A 24644-nucleotide genomic window follows, 5' to 3' on the forward strand; every position below is an offset into this window, starting at 1 on the left:
TACTTGTTTAGGATATTATAGTAATAATAATAATAATAATAGCTAGCATATAGTAAGTGTTTTTAAGATTTATTAGATATTTTATAAATATTATCTCATTTAATTCTTATAGAAGCCCTATCAAGTAGGTGTTGTTATTTTCCCCCATTTTACATATAATAAACATATAATAAAGTTGAAGCTTAAAGAGTAAATGGTCACAGTAAACATCAGGGATATAATTTGAACTCAGATCTTCCTAACTCCAAACCTAACACTTTCCCCAGCTGTTGAAATTTGGGTTGGATTAGATGACCTCTGACTTTCTTCCCAATTCTGATGTTTAATGATTTTCTGTTATCTGTCACTTAAAATATGTTCTCATATATAAAATTAAGGGTTGGGGCCAAAAGGACTTTAAGATACCTGCTTGCTTTAAAATCAGTAAATGCATCCTATGCACTAACACTGTAACCACAGCTAATGAATGATCAGCCATCCTTCTGAATCAGGAGAAGCATTGGATTTTATTAGAGGAAGCAGAGGGGGTAGTATATTGCATTATTGATTCACATTGAGGTTGTAGTTAATTAACTCCCCTCCCCTTCAGATGAATTTCCAACTCTATATTATATATAGTATATAATATATCACATCATACTCCATGATAGTGAGTCTACTCACTCATTTATTAAATTTTACCAAAGAGTTTTTGTAGAATCAGCAAAGTACAATATTAACCAAGACTTGGTAATTTAAGGAATTTCACTCCAAGGTATCTAGAGAGCAGCTCAATTCTGCCCTGATGTTTGTGCTGATCCAGGGAAAATGTGTCACTTCTCTGTCCTTGGCAAAACATGGATCCTTGATGAGATTCTAGGGGCAAGAAGAAAGTGGATGGACAGAAGCAAAAAAGAAAGTGATTGGTGCAGACTGATGAGGTTTCTAAGGGCAGTGGGAAATGATAAAATTTAATCCTGGACCAATCTCACTTGAACAATTTTAATGAATGTGGCTGGGACTCTGACTAACCATGGGATCAAATTGTTATGAAAGATGCATTGGTCTTGCACATAGCAGCCAAACACTGTTGAACCTTCACATAGGCCCATAGCCCTGGGCTTCACTATTCAAAGGCAATATGCGGGAAGCATATATCAGCTGACCCTTCTGATGAAGATTAGTAGGTACTCAATGCAGCCCTGATTAGAAGGAGAGCAGGAAGCTAAGAATAAATTTTTATATGAATAATATGATGCAAGAAATTCTTCAAGAAAACCATCCCAAACTTCAGAGAGCACAGAAATAACTATTATATATGGAATCACAGACAATAAATGAATATAACTATTAAACTTGTGTGATCCAAATAGCTTAGCTTCTAAATTATAAGGGAAGAAATAACTGAATTATATCAAGATAGAGCCAGTAATAGGAAAAATCCAACAGAATCAAAAGAGAAAATATAAAACAGAACATGTTGCTAGAAAAACAAGAGCTCAGAGACATGAAGGCTAAAGAATATATATGATATATAATATATATAACATAAATACATATTTTTATACCTATCAACAGAGACAACACAATATGCATCTTTCCCTAAATTTGACTATTAGGACATGGAGATATTGTAAATAAATGTAGAATAATAACCACATTACTTATTGACTATAATGAAATAAATATAGTAGATCAGGAAATACAAAAAGAATCCATAGATACAAATTGAGACTTAACAATGAAATACTAAATAATGAGTGAATCCAAGAAAAAATATAAACAACAATGATGTGAAGGTGTAGAGGGCTGAAACTTGTGGGATGCACTGAGGTCCGGACTGCTCAGCGCTTGAGGCTAACTTCTAATTGGACTATACTCTATGGTCATATCCTTGGAAAATGGTCCTTTCCACTATTCGTGCTGGCTCAATGATTGGTGTATAGAGGATTGTAGGAAGGACTAGAGGTAGAGTAAAGCTAGTCAGGGACACACTCTCGGCTGTGAAGAGGGAGTAGGCCCTTGTGGAGATTATACTTTCATCTCCTTCACTTCTGCCCCTGAAGACCATGAATGAAGACAGACTTTTGCTTATCCTGACTCTGGCTGATTCTGGGGTGTCCTGGGTGTTAGCGTGGTAATTACATGAAGGAAAATGATAATGATGAAAAAATATCCCAGAATGAATTGATCTTCAGTAGGAAACTTAGATTCTCCACAACAACATTAATAAAATAGAAAAGATTCAATTTGAAAGGGCTCTATAAAGAAATAAAGAACAACTTAAATAGCTAGAGGAAAACTCATTGTCTATGATCGGATCATGCCAATAGCACCAAAATTAATTTAAAATGTTGAGCTTCTTGCTAACACTGATGAGAGAAAAACTGTGATAAGATAAAAAAGACACTGACTCAGACTTTTTGTTACCATTATACAGAGAGGGCAATGCTTCAGTCACATTTGCTGCACAATCACAACTCCTCTAATTAGCTGTGTGTTTACCTTGCCTCTTCTGATGGGTATACCCTTGTCATCCTCACCTGTTTCTAGAAAATTCTTTGCTACTTACTTATTCACCTTCTATATAAAGTTGCTAGGTTAATGCTTTATACTATCTTACTTTTCATACAGATAAGCTTGTACCCTGAGCATAAATCAATTCTGAAAATGACTACCTTTGCATTCTTGAGTCAGTGATCCACAGAAGGACTTAATCAGTGTATTCCCTGGGTAATTTTATCACAATCATTTTAATGTTATCCCAATCAATCTACCAAAGAATTATGTTTGAAAGAATTAAATCAAATTATAGCAAATTTATTTGGAGAAATAAGAGAAACACTAGGTAAGGAAAATAATATAAAGAAGTAGAGGTAAAGAAGGAACAGCATTATTAAACCTCAAGCTGTATAACTAAGGAGTCATCAAAACCATGTTATTGGTAAAAAATAGAAAGAAGGATCATTGGAATAGGGGAGCTTTAAAAATAATGGAGCTCAATAACCAAGTATTTAATAAATTGGAAAAGATAAATTATGCATAAATCATTCTGTATTTAATGAAAATAACCTGCTGGAAAAACTGGAAAGCAGTCTGGTAGAATTTAGGTTTAGAACAAAACCTTATGCTCTATTTAACCACAAAGTTAAAAAATGGTTCTATGACTTTAATATTAAAGATCACTATAAAATTTATAATAGAAACAAATCATATACCTTTCAGAACTAAAGGGAGGAGATGTAATATTAACCAGAAGGTAATGGAAATTAAAATAGATAACTTTGTATGTAACTGAAAATCTTCTAAACAAATTTAATACACCTAGGAAAAAAAGAGAAACAATCAAAAGGGGAAAAAATTTATTGAATATTTTTGATAAGGATTTGATATTGAAACTATATAAACAACTTAAATTTGTATATATTTATATATCCATGTTATATATGTATGTATATATATATACATTTACACATATGAATGTATGTATATAAATAAACAAATAATGTATATGTGGAAAACCAAAAGCCATTTAGTCATTTTCTAATAGAAAAATGGTAAAAGAATATAACAAGCAGTTTTCAAAAGAATTGGCAATGTTTAACCATCATATGAAAAAGAATTAAGAGATGTAGAAAATACCTTTGACAAAATAGGATTTTGTCATTCCATTTAAAAAATACTAGAGAACATATGAATAAGTGGAGCTTTCTTAAAATGGTAAGTAATATCTATTTAAAAAACACTAACTGGGAAAGATTCTGGGAGGATGGCAGAGTAAATTGATAAATTTCAAGCTCTCCTAATTTCCCCCACAAATAGCACACATTTGCATCTCAGGATGAACATAGACTGGTGAAAAATCAAGAAGATTTGGGGAAGAACAGGATCCCTGTTTTGCTGAGACAGGGCTCTGGGTGAAAGGGAACCAGCACACGTGGTTACTGCAGAGGCAGTGGGGCAGGGATGCTGCTGTCTGTGTGGGCACTTGCACTTGCAGAATGGTGTAGCTCTTGGTTTGAGGTTCCTAATTAGAAGGGAGAGCTGAAAGGAAGCTTGAGGCACCATCCCCCATCCCACCCCCAATCAGAGCTTCTTAACTAATATCTCTTATTTTTAAAAAAATGAATCTGTAACTAAGAAAGAATCCCACCATTGAAAGATATTATGGGAACAGGAAAGACTGGGGTTCATTTTCAGAGGAGGACATTTTAGTAATAAAAATCTTCAATGAGAAAGAATAATGTGAAATGGCTCCCTGATAAAGAGAATGTATAGAAAAACTCAAAAAAGAATTTAAAAATCAAATGAGAGATATTAAGGAAAAACTAAAAAAAAAATCTAAGAAAAACAAGAAGATTATAAAAAAAAGTTAACCAACTAGAAAAGGAGATACAGCATCTCAAAGATAAAATTCTTTGAAAATTAGAATTGGACAAGGGGAAGCCAGTAACACTATGAGTATGACTATAAAGTTATGACCAAGAAATAACAAAACAGATTATAAAGAATGAGAGAATAGAACAGAATGTGAAACAGCTTATAAGAAAAGTGACAGGTCTGGAGAACAGATCAAAAAGAGAAAATACAAGAATAATTGGACTGCCAGAAAGTTGTGATCAGAAAGAGAATCTTGACACAATAATCAAGAAATCATTCAAGAAAACTGTCCTGGAGTGATAGAACATGAGGAGAAAATAGAAATAGAAAAAGTCCATCAATTACTACCTCAAAGAGACCCTTTGTAGAAAACAGACAGGAATATTATTGCCAAATTTTAAAACTTCAAAATCAAAGAGAAAATTTTATAAGAAACAAGAAAAAAACAATTCAAATACGGTGGAACTATAATTAGAATTGTGCAAGAATTATCAGCAGCCACAATGAAAGATTATAGGTCCTGGAATCATATCTATCAATAATCAAAAGAACTAGACTTGTGGCCAAAAATATCATATCCAGCAAAATTATTTCTAATTTTGAATAAGAAAAATGAATATTAAATGAACTTGCAGATTTCCAGGAATTTCTATCAACTAATCTTGAGCTTAACAGAAAATGTAAACTATAAAAGCCAAAATCAAAGATGAGTTTTAAGAAACTCAATATGGACAATCTGTTTAAACATGGACAAATTGTTTAAGTATTTTTTTACATTGAAAATGTACAATATATATTTAAAATTCACATCAACAATAGGACAGCTCAAAAGAAAGACTGGCAGAGTTAAGGTAAAAATAGCAATCATGTTATACAAATGAGGTGCAGAGAAAGAATAGACACAGAGGCAATAGCTGGGAGAGGAGGGCTTGAAGTTTTGAAAACCTGCTCACATCAGGAATGTGTTCAATAGGAAACACTATATATTTACCATGAAGGGCATAGATCCCCCAAAATCTGTAAAGAAAAAAAGGGTGAGAGAGAGGCAGATGGGGAAGCAAAAGATGAGGAAAGAAAATAAGGGAGGGAGCCTTGTCTTGGGGGAGGTTAAGTAATAGCAAGGCAAGTTATGGAGAAGAATTTAAAGTCAGCAGGGGTAGGAAAGACATGTATATGTGGGGTATGTTTGTGTGTGTGTGTGTGTGTGTGTATGTATGTGTGTATGTATGTATATGTGTATACATAAATATATCTTTTATTAATTGTAGCTTACTTGGGGGTGGTAGGAGGATGAAAAGGGGGGAAGAATAAAGGTGTGCATCAGAGAACAAAAGAACAATTTATAAAGAAGCAAAGAAAAAAAAGGACATTCATAAATATAATTTCTTTTACTAATATATATGAATATATATATGTGTATGTGTATATACATATATATATATACACATACACGTTCTTGATCTGATAATTTGTTGTTATATATTTTGAATCCTTCCTGCTGTTCTGCTGGGCACATAACAACGTTCTCTTTTATTTTGTTTTGTATTCCTTTTCTCCTTTTCTTTTTTTCCCATAAAATAAATTAAAATTAAAAAGAGATTAAAAGACAAAAAGAAATCAACAAGTGAAAGAAATTAGGTATTTGTTAATAGGATCCTAGAACCTAGATGTGATAGACCTCTGGAGAAAATTGAATAGAGATAGAAAGGAATATACCTTTTTTTTCTGCAATATATGGCACCTGAACAAAAATTGACCTTGTATCAGGACATTAAAAACCTCACAATCAAATGCAGAAAGGCAGAAATACTAAATGCTTGCTTGTCAGACCACAATGCCACAAAAAAATATATTCAATAAAGGGCTAGGGAAAGATAGACTTAAAACCACTTATAAAATTAAATAACTTAATTCTCGAGAACGAGTGGGTCAAACAACAAATCACAACACATTCCATAATTTCATCCAAGATAATGCCATTAATGAGACAACATACCAAAGCCTTGTTGTTATATATTTTAAATCCTCCCTGATGTTTTTCTGGGCACATGACAATGTTCTCTTTTAAAACAAAAGACAAATATACAAACAAACAAATAAAATGATTAGCTTGTTCAGTGCCATACCAAACTGCCCAAAATTATTTTATTGAACTAGAAAAAATATTAACAAAATTCATCTGAAAGAACAAAAGGTCAAGAATGGTAAGGAATTATTGAAAAAAAATACACAGGATATTGGCTTAGTAATACTAGACCTAAATCTCTATTATAAAGCAGCAATCATCAAAACCATTTGTTACTGCATAAGATATAGAGTGGGGGTTCAGTGGAATAACACAAAGCTTATAGTAATCTACTATTTGGTAAACCTCCAAACTCTAGCTTCTGGGATAGGAACTCACTATTTGACAAAAATTTCTGGGAAAACTGGAAAATAATATGTCAGAAACTCAGCATAAATCTACATCTCACACCCCATATCAAATAAGGTCAAAATGTGTACATGATTTGGAATATAAGTTAATGCCAGAAAGAAATTAGGAGAGCAAGGGATAATTTACCTATCAGATCTTTGGAGAAGGGAGAAATTTATAAACAAAGAAGAACTAGAGAACAGTATGAAAGGCACAATGGACAACTTAGGTTATATTAAATTAAAAAGGTTTTGCATAAACAAAATCAACAGAAACAAGATTAAAAGAAAAGTATAAACCTGGGGAAAAAATGTACAGCCAGTGTTTCTGATGAAGTTCTTATTTCTTTTTTTTTTTTTTTTTTTTTTTTTATTTAATAATTACATTATATTGACACTCATTTCTGTTCCGATTTTTTTTTTCCCCTCCCTCCCTCCACTCCCTCCCCTAGATGGCAAGCAGTCCTTTATATGTTGGATATGTTGCAGTATATCCTAGATACAATATATGTTTGCAGAACCGAACAGTTCTCTTGTTGCGTAGGGAGAATTGGATTCAGAAGGTATAAATAATCCGGGAAGAAAAACAAAAATGCAGATAGTTCACATTCGTTTCCCAGTGTTCTTTCTTTGGGTGTAGCTGCTTTTGTCCGTCATTTATCAATTGAAACTCAGGTCTCTTTGTCAAAGAAATCCACTTCCATCAAAATATGTCCTCATACAATATCGTTGTCGAAGTGTATAATGATCTCCTGGTTCTGCTCATTTCACTTAGCATCAGTTCATGTAGGTCTCTCCAAGCCTCTCTGTATTCATCCTGCTGGTCATTTCTTACAGAACAATAATATTCCATAACATTCATATACCACAATTTACCCAGCCATTCTCCAATTGATGGGCATCCATTCATTTTCCAGTTTCTAGCCACTACAAACAGGGCTGCTACAAACATTTTGGCACATACAGGTCCCTTTCCCTTCTTTAGTATTTCTTTGGGATATAAGCCCAATAGAAACACTGCTGGATCAAAGGATATGCACATTTTGATAATTTTTTGGGCATAATTCCAGATTGCTCTCCAGAATGGTTGGATTCGTTCACAACTCCACCAACAATGCATTAGTGTCCCAGTTTTCCCGCATCCCCTCCAACATTCATCATTATTTTTTCCTGTCATCTTAGCCAATCTGACAGGTGTGTAGTGGTATCTCAGAGTTGTCTTAATTTGCATTTCTCTGATCAATAATGATTTGGAACACTCTTTCATATGAGTGGTAATAGTTTCAATCTCATCCTCTGAAAATTGTCTGTTCATATCCTTTGACCATTTATCAATTGGAGAATGGCTTGATTTCTTATAAATTTGAGTCAGTTCTCTATATATTTTGGAAATGAGGCCTTTATCAGAACCTTTAACTGTGAAAATGTTTTCCCAGTTTATTGCTTCCCTTCTAATCTTGTTTGCATTAGTTTTATTTGTACAAAGGCTTTTTAATTTGATGTAATCGAAATTTTCTATTCTGTGATCAGTAATGGTCTCTAGTTCATCTTTGGTCACAAATTTCTTTCTCCTCCACAAGTCTGAGAGATAAACTATTCTATGTTCCTCTAATTTATTTATAATCTCGTTCTTTATGCCTAGGTCATAGACCCATTTTGATCTTATCTTGGTATATGGTGTTAAGTGTGGGCCCATGCCTAATTTCTGCCATACTAATTTCCAATTATCCCAGCAGTTTTTATCAAATAATGAATTCTTTTCCCAGAAGTTAGGGGCTTTGGGTTTGTCAAACACTAGATTGCTATAATTGACTATTCTGTCTTGTGAGCCTAGCCTTTTCCACTGATCCACTAATCTATTTCTTAGCCAATACCAAATGGTTTTGGTGACTGCTGCTTTATAATATAATTTTAGATCAGGTACAGCTAGGCCACCTTCATTTGATTTTTTTTTCATTAATTCCCTTGAGATTCTCGACTTTTTATTGTTCCATATGAATTTTGTTGTTATTTTTTCTAGATCAATAAAATATTTTCTTGGAAGTCTGATTGGTATAGCACTAAATAAATAGATTAGTTTAGGGAGTATTGTCATCTTTATTATGTTCGCTCGGCCGATCCAAGAGCACTTAATATTTTTCCAATTATTTAAGTCTGACTTTATTTGTGTGGAGACTTTTTTATAATTTTGCTCATATAATTCCTGACTTTCCTTTGGTAGATAGATTCCCAAATATTTTATGGTATCAACAGTTATTCTGAATGGAATTTCTCTTTGTATCTCTTGCTGTTGGGTTTTGTTGGTGATGTATAAAAATGCTGAGGATTTATGGGGATTTATTTTGTAGCCAGCTACTTTGCTAAAATTATGAATTATTTCCAATAGCTTTTTGGTAGAATCTCTGGGGTTCTCTAGGTATACCATCATATCATCTGCAAAGAGTGATAGTTTGGTTTCCTCATTGCCTACTCTAATTCCTTTTATATCTTTCTCGACTCTTATTGCCGAGGCTAGTGTTTCTAATACGATATTAAATAATAATGGTGATAGTGGGCAACCTTGCTTCACTCCAGATCTTACTGGGAAAGGTTCCAGTTTTTCCCCATTGCATATGATGCTTACTGATGGTTTTAAATATATGCTCCTGACTATTTTAAGGAAAAGTCCATTTATTCCTATGCTCTCAAGTGTTTTTATTAGGAATGGATGTTGGATTTTATCAAATGCTTTTTCTGCATCTATTGAGATGATCATGTGGTTTTTGTTTGTTTGGTTATTGATATAGTCAATTATGCTAATAGTTTTCCTAATATTGAACCAGCCCTGCATTCCTGGTATAAATCCTACTTGGTCATAGTGTATTATCCTGGTGACAATTTTCTGTAATCTTTTTGCTAATATTTTATTTAAGATTTTAGCATCAATATTCATTAGGGAGATTGGTCTATAATTTTCTTTCTCTGTTTTCAGCCTACCTGGTTTAGGTATCAGTACCATATCTGTGTCATAAAAGGAGTTTGGTAGGACTCCTTCAATCCCTATTTTTTCAAATAGTTTATATAACATTGGAGTTAATTGTTCTTTAAATGTTTGGTAGAATTCACATGTAAATCCATCTGGTCCTGGGGATTTTTTCTTAGGGAGTTGATTGATAGTTTGTTCTATTTCTTTTTCTGAGATGGGACTGTTTAGGATATTTACTTCTTCCTCTGTTAGTTTGGGCAAGCTGTATTTTTGGAGGTATTTTTCTATTTCATTTAAGTTGTCGAATTTATTGGCATAAAGTTGGGCAAAGTAACTCCTAATTATTGCTCTAATTTCCTCTTCGTTAGTGGTGAGTTCTCCCTTTTCATTTTTAAGACTAACAATTTGATTTTCCTCTTTCCTTTTTTTAATCAGATTTACTAAGGGTTTGTCTATTTTGTTGGTTTTTTCATAGAACCAACTCTTAGTTTTATTAATCAATTCAATAGTTTTTTTACTTTCAATTTTATTGATCTCACCTTTTACTTTTAGAATTTCAAGTTTAGTGTTTGACTGGGGGTTTTTAATTTGTTCCTTTTCTAGCATTTTTAATTGCAAACCCAATTCATTGACCTTCTCTTTCTCTATTTTATACAAATAGGCCTCTAGAGATATGAAATTTCCCCTTATTACCGCTTTGGCTGCATCCCATACATTTTGGTATGATGTCTCATTATTATCGTTTTCTTGGGTGAAGTTATTAATTATGTCTATGATTTGCTGTTTTACCCAATCATTCTTTAGTATGAGATTATTTAGTTTCCAATTATTTTTTGGTCTACTTCCCCCTGCTTTTTTGTTGAATGTAATTTTCATTGCATCGTGGTCTGAAAAGGATGCATTTACTATTTCTGCCTTACTACATTTGAGTTTGAGGTTTTTATGTCCTAATATATGGTCAATTTTTGTATAGGTTCCATGAACTGCTGAAAAGAAAGTGTATTCCTTTCTGTCTCCATTACATTTTCTCCAGAGATCTATCATATCTAGCTTTTCTAGTATTCTGTTTACCTCTTTGACTTCTTTCTTATTTATTTTCTGGTTTGATTTATCTAATTCTGAGAGTGCAAGGTTAAGATCTCCCACTATTATAGTTTTACTGTCTATTTCTTCTTGCAGCTCTCTTAGTTTCTCTTTTAAGAATTTAGATGCTACCCCACTTGGTGCATATATGTTTAATATAGATAGTGCTTCATTATCCATGCTACCCTTTAGCAAGATATAGTGTCCTTCCTTATCTCTTTTAATTAGGTCAATTTTTGCTTTAGCTTGATCTGAGATCAGGATGGCTACCCCTGCTTTTTTGACTTCACCTGAAGCATAGTAGATTTTGCTCCAACCTTTTACCTTTAACCTGCATGTATCTCCCCGCTTCAGGTGTGTTTCCTGTAAACAACATATTGTAGGATTCTGGCTTTTAATCCATTCTGCTAACCGCTTCCTCTTTATGGGGGAGTTTACCCCGTTCACATTTATGGTTAGAATGACCAATTCTGTATTACTTGCCATCTTGTTAACCCCGGTTTATGCTTTCCTCCCTTCTTTCCCCTTTCCCCCCTTCCCAGTATTAAGCTTGTGAGCACCCTTGCTTCTCACAGCCCTCCCTTTTTAGTGTCCCTCCCCCCGCCTTAGAGTTCCTCCCCCTATCTTACCCCTTTCCCTCCCAGTTCCCGTATTCCCTTCCGCTTAGCTTATTCCTTCCCTTTCCACTTTTCCCTTCTCACTTTTCAATGAGATGGGAGAAGTTTCACCATAGATTGAATATGTCTTAAGATTTTTCACTTAAAGCCAATTCTGAAGGCAGTAAGATACCCACTATATTCATCCCCCTCCATTCTTTCTCTCAGATATAATAGGTTTCCTATGCCTCTTCATGAGATGTACTACCCCCACTTTACCCTTTTTCTGGTACAATGTCCTTTCCACATCAATTTCTAGAACAAGGTATACATGTATTCTTTATACATCTATATAGTCAAAATATAGTTCCCAAGATTAATCTTTACCTTTTTAGATTTCTCTTGAGTTCTATATTTGTAGATCAAACTTTTTGTTAAGTTCTGGTTTTTTCATCAGAAATAGATGAAATTCGCTTACTTCGTTGAATGTCCATCTTCTTCCCTGGAAAAAGATGCTCATTCTCGCTGGGTAAGTTATTTTTGGTTGCATACCAAGTTCCTTAGCCTTTCGGAATATCATATTCCAGGCCCTTCGATCTTTTAATGTGGATGCTGCCAGATCCTGGGTGATCCTTATTGTGGCTCCTTGATACTTGAATTGGGTTTTTCTAGCCGCTTGCAATATTTTTTCTTTCATCTGAGGGTTCTGGCATTTGGCCACTATATTCCTTGGTGTTTTGATTTTAGGATCCCTTTCAGTGGGTGATCGATGAATCCTTTCAATGTTTATTTTTTCCTCTGTTCCTATGACTTCTGGGCAGTTCTCTTTGATAATTTCCTGGAAGACAGTGTCCAGGCTCTTTTTTTCATCATGTTTTTCTGGGAGTCCAATGATTCTCAGATTGTCTCTCCTGGATCTGTTTTCCAGGTCTGTTGTCTTCCCCAGAAGGTATTTCACATTTTTCTCCATTGTTTGATTTTTTTGGATTTGCTTGACTGATTCTTCTTGTCTCCTCGAGTCATTCAATTCCACTTGTTCAATTCTGATTTTCAGTGAAGTATTCTCTTCACTCACTTTTTTAAAATCTTTCTCTAATTGTCCAATTGAGTTCTTTTGTTCTGTGGAATTTTTTTCCATTTCGCCAATTTTGTTTTTTAGAGAGCTGTTTTCTGTTTCCAGTTCACTAATCCTATTTTTCAAGGATTTTACTTCTTTATCCACTCTCTCTTTAACTGACTTCTCCAGGCTCTTTTGCCAAGCCTCCCTCTCCTTTTCCCAAGCTTCCTTCTCCTTTTGCCAAGCCTCACTCTGCTTTCCCCATTTTTCTTCTAGCTCCCTTGTGAGAGCCTTTTTAATCACTTCTATGAGGTTCATCTGTGCTGAGGAACAGACGATCTCCTCCTTTGGGGAATCACCTGGGGACTGCCTGTTTTTAGTCTCCTCAGGATTTAGAGTCTGCTCTCTATCTGTGTAGAAGCTGTCAAGGGTTAAAGTCCTCTTCAGCTTCTTGCTCATTCTGTCTATTAATCAGAGACAAACTACCAAAGAAAAACAGAAAAAACTGGAGTCTTTCTTTGGGGGGGGGGGGCTGGGTGTGTTATCGAGCTTCCTCTACAGACTGCAGGGGGCAGCAGTGAGGCACTAGCAGGACTGTGCTGCGCCTGCGCTCTGAGATCCCAAAGCGTGCTGAGTCACTGAGGGGGGGGAAGGGGGGGGGGCGGCCAGGTCCTGAGAGACTCCAGCTGTTTGCGGTTGTATTCTTCAGCCCCGGTGTTTTTAGCTTCTCTGCTAGGCTGTTGACTTGCTGCAGGTTCCAAACCTGTAGCGAAGCTCTCCCCGCAGAGACGGCTACGATCACTCCCCACCCCCTCTCAGCTCTGCTCCCGTGCTCTCACGGCCGCTGCCCTCAGCCTGCGCCCGATCTAAAACTGCCCCAGCCCTCCAGTAAAGACAGACCTTTCTTGGCGGATCTCAAGGATGGCTTCTCTTGGTAACTATTTGTGGGTTTTTTTTCAGTCAAGCATTGATTCAGAGGCTTGTAATGAAGTGGATAGTGAGAGAAAGCGCGGAGCTTATGCAACTGTGAGCCTCCTCTCCGCCATCTTAACCGGAAGTCCCCTCTTATTTCTAAAATATATAAAGAACTATGTCAAAAAGAATACAAGCCATTACCGAATTGATAAATTGTCAAAAGATATGAACAGACAACATTTAGATGATGAAATTGAAGCCATCTAAAGTCATAGAAAAAATGCTCTAAATCACTATTGATTAGAGAAATGCAAATTAAAACAACTTTTAGGTACCACCTCACATCTCTCAGATTAGCTAAAATGATAGGAAATGATAATGATAAACATTGGAGGGGATATGGGAAAACTGGAACACTAATGCTGATAGAGTTGTGAAATGATCGAACTATTCTGGAGAGCAATCTGGAACCATGGCCAAACTGTACATACCTTTGACCTAGTAGTACTACTTATGGATTTGTAGCCCAAGAAAATCATAAAGGAGAGAAAAGGACCCACATGTGCAACAATGTTTGTAGAGCCCTTTTTGTGTTAGCAAAATAGTGGAAAATGAGTAGATGCCCATCAATTGAGGAATGGCTGAATGAGTTGTGGTATATTGTTATGGGCCAGAACTTAAAGCAAGATACTAAGTCAGTGGAATTGATAGAGACAATGGTTATTTAGCATGGTGCTTAACAGTTCTCTAGTTCAGTACATGTACTTAGTATTTACTGTAGTTCGACAAGATTCACACCTTTGATTAGAGAGCATATACACAGAGGACACAAAGGACTGATGGCAGGAGCTAAAGCTCTCAGAACCAAGGAGAGAGATAAGCCTCTAAGAAAGCTAACCAGGCCCCAGGAAAGGAGACAAGACTTGGAAAGAGACAATAAAGGATTTGGACCTTAATCCCTGGCTGCACTTATGGTGAATACTGAATTGAAATGAAAGCTGCCACCAAAGACCCCCAAGAAAACCTCAACAGAGAGTATTACATTTTAGAGAGAATATTACAGTATATGAAGGTAATGGAATACTATTGTTGTGTAAAAAATGATGAGCAAGCTGATTTTAGAAAGGCCTGGAAAGATTTAGTTGAACTTATGCTGAACAAATCAAGTTATGTTCACTTCTCTTTTTTTTCTGTTTTTTCTTCTTCTATGGTTTTTCCCTTTCGCTCTGATTTTTCTCTCCCAGAATGATTCATAAAGCAATGTGTATTAAAATAAATAAAAATGGACTTAAAAATCAACAACAAGCATTATCTATAATGGGGACAAACTAGAAGCCTTTCCAGTAACATTGGGGTGAAGCAAAGATGTCCACTATGATAGCTATGTTAATATGAGAAGAAAAAGAAATTGAAGAAATTGGAATAGACAAGGAGAAAGCAAAATTATCACTCTCTGCATGTGATATAATATTGTAACTAGAGAATTCTAGAAATCAATAAAAAACTACTTGAAATGACAATTTTAGCGAAGTTGTAGAATACAAAATAAGAAAAAATCTCTTATCAGCATTTCTACATATTACCAAACAAAATCCAGCAGCAAAACATAGAAAGAGAAATTACATTTAAAACCCCAATAGACAATATGAATATAATATAATTATAAAACACTTTTGTCACAAATAAATCAGATTTAAATAACTGGGTAAATATTAATTGCTCATAGGTAGACTGATCCAGTGTAATACAGATGATAATTCTACCTAAAATAATATATTCATTCAGTGCAAAATCAATAAAAGTACAAAATTTCATTTTACAGATGTAGGAAAAATAATAATAAAATTCACCTGGTAGAACAAAAGGTAAAGGATATCAGAGGAATCTACAAAAAAAAAAAATGTGAAGGAAGATGGTATAGCTATCCTAGATCTATGTGATAAGGGAAGAATTTAGGACTAAAAACAATTTAGAGAGCATTCCTAAATATAAAATACATAATTTTGATTATACAAACTTAAAAAGACTTTTTGGCATAAATAAAACGAATGCAACCAAAATGAAAAGGAAACCAGAAACCTGGAAAACAACTTTTGCAACACATATCTCTGATAAAAAGTCTCATCCCTCAAATATATAAAGAACTGAGACGGATTTTTTAAAATACCAATCATTCTCTAATTGAAAAATGGTCAAAGGATGTGAACAGACAACTCTCAGGCAAAGAAATCAAAGCCATATATAGCCATATTTTTAAAAAATATGCTCTAAGTCACTATTTATTAGAGAAATAAAAATTAAAACAACTCTGAAGGACCACCTCACACATTTCAGGTCGGAAAATGGTAAATACTGGAGAGGATGTGGAGAAACTGAGATACTAGTGCACTGTTAGCGAAATTGTGAAATGATCTAACCATTCTGGAGACTATTTAGAAATATGTTCAAAGAATTACAAAACTGTGCATTTTTGATTAAACAATATCATTGTCATGTCTATGTTTTAAAGAAAATTTTAAAAAAGGAAAATGACCTATATGTACAAAAATATTTATAACAGCTCTTTTTGTGGTGGTTAAGAATTAGACATTGAAGGGATGCCCATCAATTGTGATGGAATATTATTATGTTAAGAGAAATGACTTGTCATGATTTTAAGAGAAGCCTGTATAGACTTAAGTGGATTGATACAAAATCAAGTGAGCAGAACTAGGAGAACTCTACATTCACTAACAGCAATATTATATGATGAAAAACTGTGAATGACTTAGATATTCTATAGTAAACCAAGGCAATCCCAAAGGGCTAATGATGAAATGTACTATCTACCTTTAGAAAAAGATCTGATGACATTTGAATACAAAATGAAACATGCTATTTTTCACTTTTTAAAATTTGATTTTCTTTTTTTTTTTTTAATATAAATTTTATTTTATTTAATAATAACTTCGCATTGACAGAATCCATGCCAGGATAATTTCTACACGACATTATCCCTTGCAATCACTTATGTTTCATTTTTTCCCCTCCCTCCCTCCTCCCCCCCCCCAGGATGGCAAGCAGTCCTATATATGCTAAATATGTTGCAGTATATCCTAGATACAATACATATTTGCAGAACCGAACAGTTCTCTTGTTGCACAGGGAGAATTGGATTCAGAAGGTAAAAATAACTCGGGAAGAAAATCAAAAATGCAAATAGTTCACATTCATTTCCCAGTATTCCTTCTTTGGGTGTAGCTGTTTCTGTCCATCATTTCTCCAATGAAACTCACTTAAGTCTCTTTGTCAGAGAAATCCACTTCCATCAGAATACATCCTCATACAATATCGTTGTCAAAGTGTATAATGATCTCCTGGTTCTGCTCATCTCACTTAGCATCAGTCCATGTAGGTCTCTCCAAGCCTCTCTGTATTCATCCTGCTGGTCATTCCTTACAGAGCAATAATATTCCATAACATTCATATATCACAATTTACCCAGCCATTCTCCAATTGATGGGCATCCATTCATTTTCCAGTTTCTAGCCACTACAAACAGGGCTGCTACAAACATTTTGGCACATACAGGTCCCCTTCCCTTTTTTAGTATCTCTTTGGGGTATAAGCCCAATAGAAACACTGCTGGATCAAAGGGTATGCACAGTTTGATAACTTTTTGGGCATAATTCCAGATCGCTCTCCAGAATGGCTGGATTCGTTCACAACTCCACCAACAATGCATCAGTGTCCCCGTTTTCCCGCATCCCCTCCAACATTCATCATTAAAATTTGATTTTCTTAGACAAAATGAATACATGGAAATGTTTTACCATGATTGCAAATAAATAAACAACTTAGTGATATAAAAAATATCCAAATCACTAATAATGAAAAGTACAAATTTAAAATAATTCTGATATTTCACTTTGTATTCTTCCAACTGGCAAAGATGACAAAAGAGAGGAATAGTTCATGTGATGAAGATAGACATTACTAGTGCCCGTATCTGTGGGTTGGTACAATCCCTTTGGAAAGCATTTTGAAATTATAACAATAAAATTAGAGATAAATAATTATAAAGTATATTTTATATAATATGTAATACATAATTTATATGTAAATAAAATAAACATAGCAATAAAATACTTCTCCTTTAGGAATTTAGATGCTATACCACTTGGTGCATATATGTTTAGTACTGATATTGCTTCATTATCTATGCTGCCCTTTAGCAAGATATAGTGCCCTCCCTTATCTCTTTTAATTAGGTCAATTTTTGCTTTTGCTTAATCTGAGATCAGGATGGCTACCCCTTCTTTTTTACTTCACCTGAAGCAGAGTAGATTCTGTTTTACCTTTTTACCTTTTACCTTTGTTCTGTATGTATTGCCCTTCTTCAAGAGTAACTCCTGTAAACAACATATTGTAGGATTCTGGCTTTTAATTCAGTCTGCTATCCATCTCCACTTTATGGGGGGAGTTTACCCCATTCCCATTTATGGTTAAAATGACTAGTTCTGTATTTCCTGCCATCTTGTTAACCCCAGATTATGCTTTTCTATTTTCTTTTGCCCTTACTCCCTTCCCCAGTATTAAACTTATGAGCACAACTTGCCTCATGCAGCCCTCCCTTTTTAGGATCCCTCCCTCCCCTATAGAGTCCCTCCCCTTTTCTTAAACCTTTCCCTTTCAATTTCTGTAATCCTTTATATTTAGCCTATCCTTTCCCTTTTCACTTTTCCCCTCCCACTTTTCATTGAGGTGGGAGAATTTTCTCTGTAAACCGAATGTCTAATATTTTCTCTTTGAGCCAATTCTGATGAGAACAAGATTCACACTATGATCATCCCCCTCCCTTCTTTCTCTCAGATATAATAGGTTTCCTTTGCCTCTTCATGAGATGTAGTTTCCCTCTTTTTACCTCCATTTTTCCTTTTACTGGTACAATTTTCTTTCCATCTCTAGATCCTTTTTTTATATTATAACAGTAAACAAAATTATACATGTACTTTTTATGAATACCCATAACAGAAATACAGTTCTCAAGAGTTCTTTTTACCTTTTTATGCTTCTCTTAAGTCCTATATTTGTAGGTCAAACTTTTTGTTTAGCTGGGTTTTTTTGTCAGAAACATATGGGATTCACCTATTTCATTGAATATCCATCTTCTTCTCTGGAAGAAAATGCTTAGTTTAGCAGGATAGTTTATTTTTGGCTGCATACCAAGTTCTTTAACTTCAGAATACCAGATTCTAGTGGTGGAATGTGGAAGCTGCTAGATCCTGAGTGATCCTTATTGTGGCTCCTTGGTATTTGGATTGTTTCCTTCTGGTTCCTTGTAATATTTTTCCCTTGGTCTGATAGTTCTGGAATTTAGCCACATTATTTCTTGGAGTTTTAATTTTGGGAATTCTTTCAGGAGGTGTTTGGTGAATTCTTTCAATTCTTACCTTCTGATTCTATGACATCTGAGCAGTTCTCTTTGATGATTTCCTGAAAAATAGTGTTCAGGATCTTTTTTTCATCATGTATTTCAGGGAATCCAATAATCCTTTGATTGTTCTCCTAGATCTATTTTCCGGCTTGGTTATTTTTTCCCATTAGGTATTTTACATTTTTTCCTATTTTTTCATTTTTTTTTTGTTTTGCTTGACTGATTCTTGTTGCCTTATTGAGTCATTTGTTTCCATTTGTTCAATTCTGAATTTTAGTGTGTTATTTTCTTCATTTACTTTTTTTACTTCTTTTTGTATTTGTCCAATTGAATTTTTGAATGTTGTTTTGTACTATGGAATTTTTTTTTCCATTTCACAAATCCTGTTTTTTTTAGGGAGTTATTTTCTTTTTGCATTTCACAAATTTTGTTTTTTAAGAAGTTATTTTCTTTTTCTGTTTCACAAATTCTGTTTTTCTGGGAGTTGTTTTATTTTTCCAGTTTATCAAATCTATCTTTTAATGAGTTATATGCTTTTTCCATTTCACTATGTCTATTTTATGTTATCTTTTCCAGACTCTCTTGCAAGGTTTTCATTTCCCTTCATCATTTTTCCATTAGCTCTCTTTTAAGATTCTTTCTAAGGTCTTGTAGGAGAGCGTTGTGTGATGGGGACCATATTATTTCATCCCTTGGAACTTCATTTAGAGACAATCTGCCTTTAGTCTCCTCAAGGTTTGAAAGCTGTTCTTCTCTTTCACCATAAAAGCTGTCAATTGTAAGAGCCCTCTTTACTTTTTTACTCATTTTTTAAGTTAAGATCTGCCTTTAGGGTGGGGGAGGTTTTCTAAGCAATGGCAGCTATACTGGGTTAGTGCTGATTCACTTCTGCTGCTGGCTCTGCCACGTGGAGTCATCAGCAATGCCCTGAGGCTCTGTGCTGGTGTTTGTGGTCAGAGTCAGCTCAGCCATCTTGAGACTGCACTCCTCCCAGACTCTGAGCTATCTGCAATGGCATTTGTGGTCAGCTGCCTGGGCCTTGCTGTCTCTTTTCCACTTCCGATTGAAGCAGGTTCACTGTCATCCACAAACTCTCTACTTTGGGACACTGAGTTATCTGTGCTGGCATTTGTACTGGTCACCCTTGCTGCCTCCCTCCCATTTCCAATTGAAACAGACTGTTTTTTTGGCAATCTTTGAAATTATCTTCTACTGATAATGTGGCGCACTCCCAATATTTGTGGGTTCTGCCTGTCTAGAGCCAATTCAGAGGCTATATTTCATAGTTATTGTGAGGGTTGTAAAGAAGGTCAGAGAGAAATATGTGTCCTGTCCTCCATCTTGGCTCCACACCCCTATTGTTTGGAATGTATATTGCTGGACATTTCACTGAATTATTTTATTGATCACATGTCTTTTTGCTTTAAAGAAATATGTACTGGATTGGTCAAATGAAAGAAAATATATCAGCAAGTGCTCTTGGACTATGATTTGGAGTAGATGCTGACCCTAAAAGCTAGAACAGTTCTCTGGAAATTCATTCGTGAAGGAAAGGAATGCTTGGAATGCATTCCTTCCTCAATTTCATTCTTAATCCCCAGCTTTCTTCAAAATTTATCTTCAAGTAGAGCTCTACATAAAATATCTTCTACAGCTGGTGCCCTATTCCATTTGTCTCATTTTTTTCATCTGTAAATTATGGATTACAATGGCAATAATATTTAGGCCAATTTTTAAAAAGAAGTCAATCTTTCAAACAAGAGGCAAAAGGCACATTGCAAAAGTTCAAAGTTGTAAAACATGTGCAATCATAGAGAAGTCAGGAAGTATGGCTGACATTTTGTCTAACAAAGCCAATAATGTGAAACAATATAAGCTTACATTCATATATCTTAAACTCTATGTTCAGACATTTTATTTCACTTGATCCTTGTGAGGAAAGTGGTACATAAATGGTTTTGAAATTTTATAGGTGGGAAAACTGAGGCTTAAAAAGATGAAAAAAACTTGTTTCAAGATATGTATAATGGAAGAACAAGAATTTGAAAGGTCTATCTCTGAGGCCACTGTTCTTTCCATTTTTGTATCATTTTCTTTCTAGAAAACAGGAAATCTAGCTTCACAAGATTATGACATAAGCATAAGATTTAGAGCTAAGAAATCATCAGAATGATTCATTCTAAGATGAAATGTTCCAACTCCTTTCTAATTTTACAGATGAGGAAACTGACATCAAGAAAGATTAAATTGATTTTGGCTCAAAACTTAGTTTGATTACAGAATTTGAAAGCTAGCAGGAACCTCACAGTATGGATGATATCATGTACTGTCATCATTCACTGGAAAGGAAGTCCACAATCATTTAACTATCAGTAAAAAAGGGGAAAAGGGTCAAAATGCAGGGGAGAGAATGAGAGGAAACTAAGAGGAATTTGCATTTCCCAAAATCTATAGAAGAGCAAAAATACTATAAAGAAAATGTGAATGTAGACCAAGGGTTAATGAGGAAAGAAAAAAAGTGACAATTTTTTTGATATTTGAAAGGAATAGAAAGTTGTACATAGTATATTTGCAGGTTCATGTATATTCAGCTTTTTTATTATACAATATTATAGAAATGCCTGTTATATTCTATACATTTCAAAAACTTTTAAAAAGTGAAAAATATTATATTTTAGCTGCTATATGAAAACCATTGCATTTTAGAATCTATAAGGAATTTCACTCATTGAATAGCTGGTACATAGATCAATAACAGTCATTATCTGTGTATATGTATGTATGTGTATGTATACCTATGTATGTTATCATACTTAAGCTTCAGAATAACTCTATGAGGTAGGTTATTATTATCCCCCTTCTACCTAGGAAGCTCAGACTCTGGTCACACATCTATTAATTGTCTATCAGAGACAGGATTTGAATAGTTCTCTTTCCTCACTCCAAATTCAGGAGACATTTTCTACACATCATACTGTGCCCTGAAGTGTAGAATGTTAGAGCTGGAGGGGACTTTAGAATAAGGATCTAAGAACACAGAATGTTAAAATTTGAAGATAAATTTATCATGTGAAGCTCTTAGATTTGAGAACATAAAGAGTTAAAGGTAGAAATTACTTTATTCATCATTTTAACTTTAGAGGTGAGGACATAGACCCTGAGACCCTGAAGGAACTTATCAATTTTTATAAATGTGGGCTCAGTCTAAAACTCAGATCTCTTCATTTCTATATCAGACCTCTTCCACAATACCATACTGCTTCCTGTAGAAAAGAGAGAGTCTCTAGTTCCCAATTAACTTTAGTCTATGTATATATGGCTGACAGCAGTCATCATTCTGTACAATCTCTGCTGCACTTAGTTAAAAGTGACATTCTAGTAATGATTAATGGAGATTCACTCTCCAAAGTTATAGAGGGAAAGTATAAAGATGTAAATATTTCTTCAGAAATTAGAAGCAAAGCCAATCAGCATAGCCTTTGAGGGCTCTTCTTGCCCTGTCTCCTTTTCTCCTAAGAAAGGCAGGTCATTCCTAGATAATGCTCTGCAACAAACTCTCCATGATGCCCAATACTAAGTGTTTCCAAGGTTTCCATGGTATTCCGTGAGGTCAAGAGATGTGATGCTGGGTTACTCTAGATTGAGGGGCAGGTTGGAAGTCACCAGAATAACAAATATTCCGTATCTTCTTCCAGAGCCTACACAGAGCATCCTTCACTTCCTGGTTCCTTAAACTGTAGATCATTGGGTTTAGCATGGGTGTGACCACAGTGTAGAATATGGCCACTTGTCTGTCCTGGTCCAGGTCATAACTAGAAGATGGCCGTTGGTACATACGGATTACTGAGCCATATAGGAGCAGCACCACCAGAATGTGGGAGCTACAGGTGGATATGGCCTTTTTCAGGGCAGCAGCTGAGTGTAGGCGAGCTACAGCAATCCCAATACGGACATAGGAGGCTAAGATAAAGAAAAAGGGACTTAAAATAATGGCTGCACCTTCAGTGAAGATCAGCATCTCATTGACCACAGGTCGAGTGCAGGAGAGTTTGAGTAATGGTGTGATGTCACAGAAAAAATGTGTAATCTGGTTGCCACAAAAAGTTAGCCGGGCAGCCAGCACACTGTAGAGAAGACTGTTGAGGCTGACCACCACAAATGAAGTTGAGGTGATGCGGAGGCAGAGGCTGCGGGTGACAATGGTAGAATGGTGCAGGGGTTTACAGATGGCCACATAGCGATCATATGCCATGGCAGCCAACAGGTGACCTTCCATACTTCCTATGGCCATAAAGAAGAAAAGCTGCGTTATGCAGTTCTTGAAGGAGATGGTCTGGATTCCTGTCATTGTGTGCACTAGCATCTGGGGGACAATAATAGTGGTCAATAAGATGTCAACTAAGGAGAGCTGGCTGAGCAGGAAGTACATAGGTGCCTGTAGTTTGGGGTCTGTGCGGGCAACAATGATTAACATGGTGTTACCTGTCACTGCTATCAAGTACATGGAGAGGATAACTCCAAAGATGATTGGCTGCATCTCTGGACGACTAGATAGCCCCAGGAGAAGGAATTCAGTTACTTCTGTCCAGTTCCTAGTATCCATTAGAAATAGAAAGAAATCCAGGTCATCTGCAAGGGGGAATAGTAGCAACAAAACTTAATGTGAATATCACTGGAGAACATTTATGTAACACTTTTAGATTTGGAACACTCTACAATTATTATCTCATTCCATTCTCATCACCTCATTTGTTAGATTAGAGTTAATAATATTCCCATTTAGTAGATGAAACAAATGAGTCTGAGAGAGGTTTAATGGCTTACCCAGAGTCACACAACTTGTAGGAACCTGCCTGACAGATGATTTGTATTCAAGTCTTCTTGATACCAAGGCCAGTGCTAGCTCTATCACTGAATCAATGTAAGTTTAGTCATGTAAACTCACAACGCTCCTCTCTGTTTTCTCATCAGTGAAAGAAATTTGGAGGAGATAATATCTAGGGTTCTTTCCAGTTCTTATAGTCTATGTTCTCAGATCTTTTCCAGGTCTAATATTCTGTGTTCTCAGGTCACTTTCAGTTCCAACATTCTATATTCTGTATTCTAATGCTTTAGACTTGCATCTGAAGTCACTTGCAAAGAAGCAGCATACAAAAAATACTGGGAAGTATTGTTGGATTTTAGAATCTCTACCTAACTTCCAGGCTCAAAATCTTAGTTCTCCTATTTGCTATCTGTCCATCTTTACTCAAATCACTTAACTTTTTTGAGATTGTTTGCTGATCTGTAAATTTAGGAGCAGACTAGATTAAATAAAAAATGCCATCTAGTTATGAATCTATGTGTTGTCTTCTTTTTATTTTAACATTTTCTCTTCTAGGATCTGTTTTAGCACTAAGATTCTAGTGCAGTTTTATTTTACATTCTTTCCTTTTATATACTTGATGATCTAACCAAATGAAGCTCTTCTTTCCACACACTGTCTCTCAAATGTGCATTCACATAGACTGCCTCTTATGCCCACATTGAACTTCTTCTTTATCTTTCAGAATCCTCTGCAGTAGTGAAGTGATGATCTCAGAGCTAGGAAGATCTGAATTTAAGTACTGCTTCTGATGAATCCTGGCCATGCTACTTTAGCCAGGTCACTTAACTTTTTGCTGCCCATAGTCACTTGTCTAAGTCCATAAGTTGCAGATAAGGTGCATGTATTAGTAGATTGAGTTTCTTCATCTAGGAGATGCTTATGTCAGTGAAATTACTGATTTAATCACTATCCCTAAAATGTCTTCTTCCTTCATCCCATCAGCTAAATGTTCTTTTTTCATTTTGAAGTCT

The 24644-nt window shown here is 35.1% G+C and overlaps 1 protein-coding gene across 1 annotated transcript; it reads right to left on the bottom strand.

The window, feature by feature from the left end:
- Window positions 1–22416: 22416 nt before the first annotated feature.
- LOC127546792 (olfactory receptor 1361-like) lies at window positions 22417–23409 on the bottom strand. The gene has a single exon (XM_051973734.1). It carries the CDS (start codon window positions 23407–23409, stop codon window positions 22417–22419), a length of 993 nt encoding a protein of 330 aa, XP_051829694.1.
- Between the last annotated feature and the right edge of the window lie 1235 nt (window positions 23410–24644).

Source organism: Antechinus flavipes, chromosome 2 (genome assembly GCF_016432865.1).
Source record: "Antechinus flavipes isolate AdamAnt ecotype Samford, QLD, Australia chromosome 2, AdamAnt_v2, whole genome shotgun sequence".
Taxonomy (NCBI): Eukaryota; Metazoa; Chordata; class Mammalia; order Dasyuromorphia; family Dasyuridae; genus Antechinus; species Antechinus flavipes.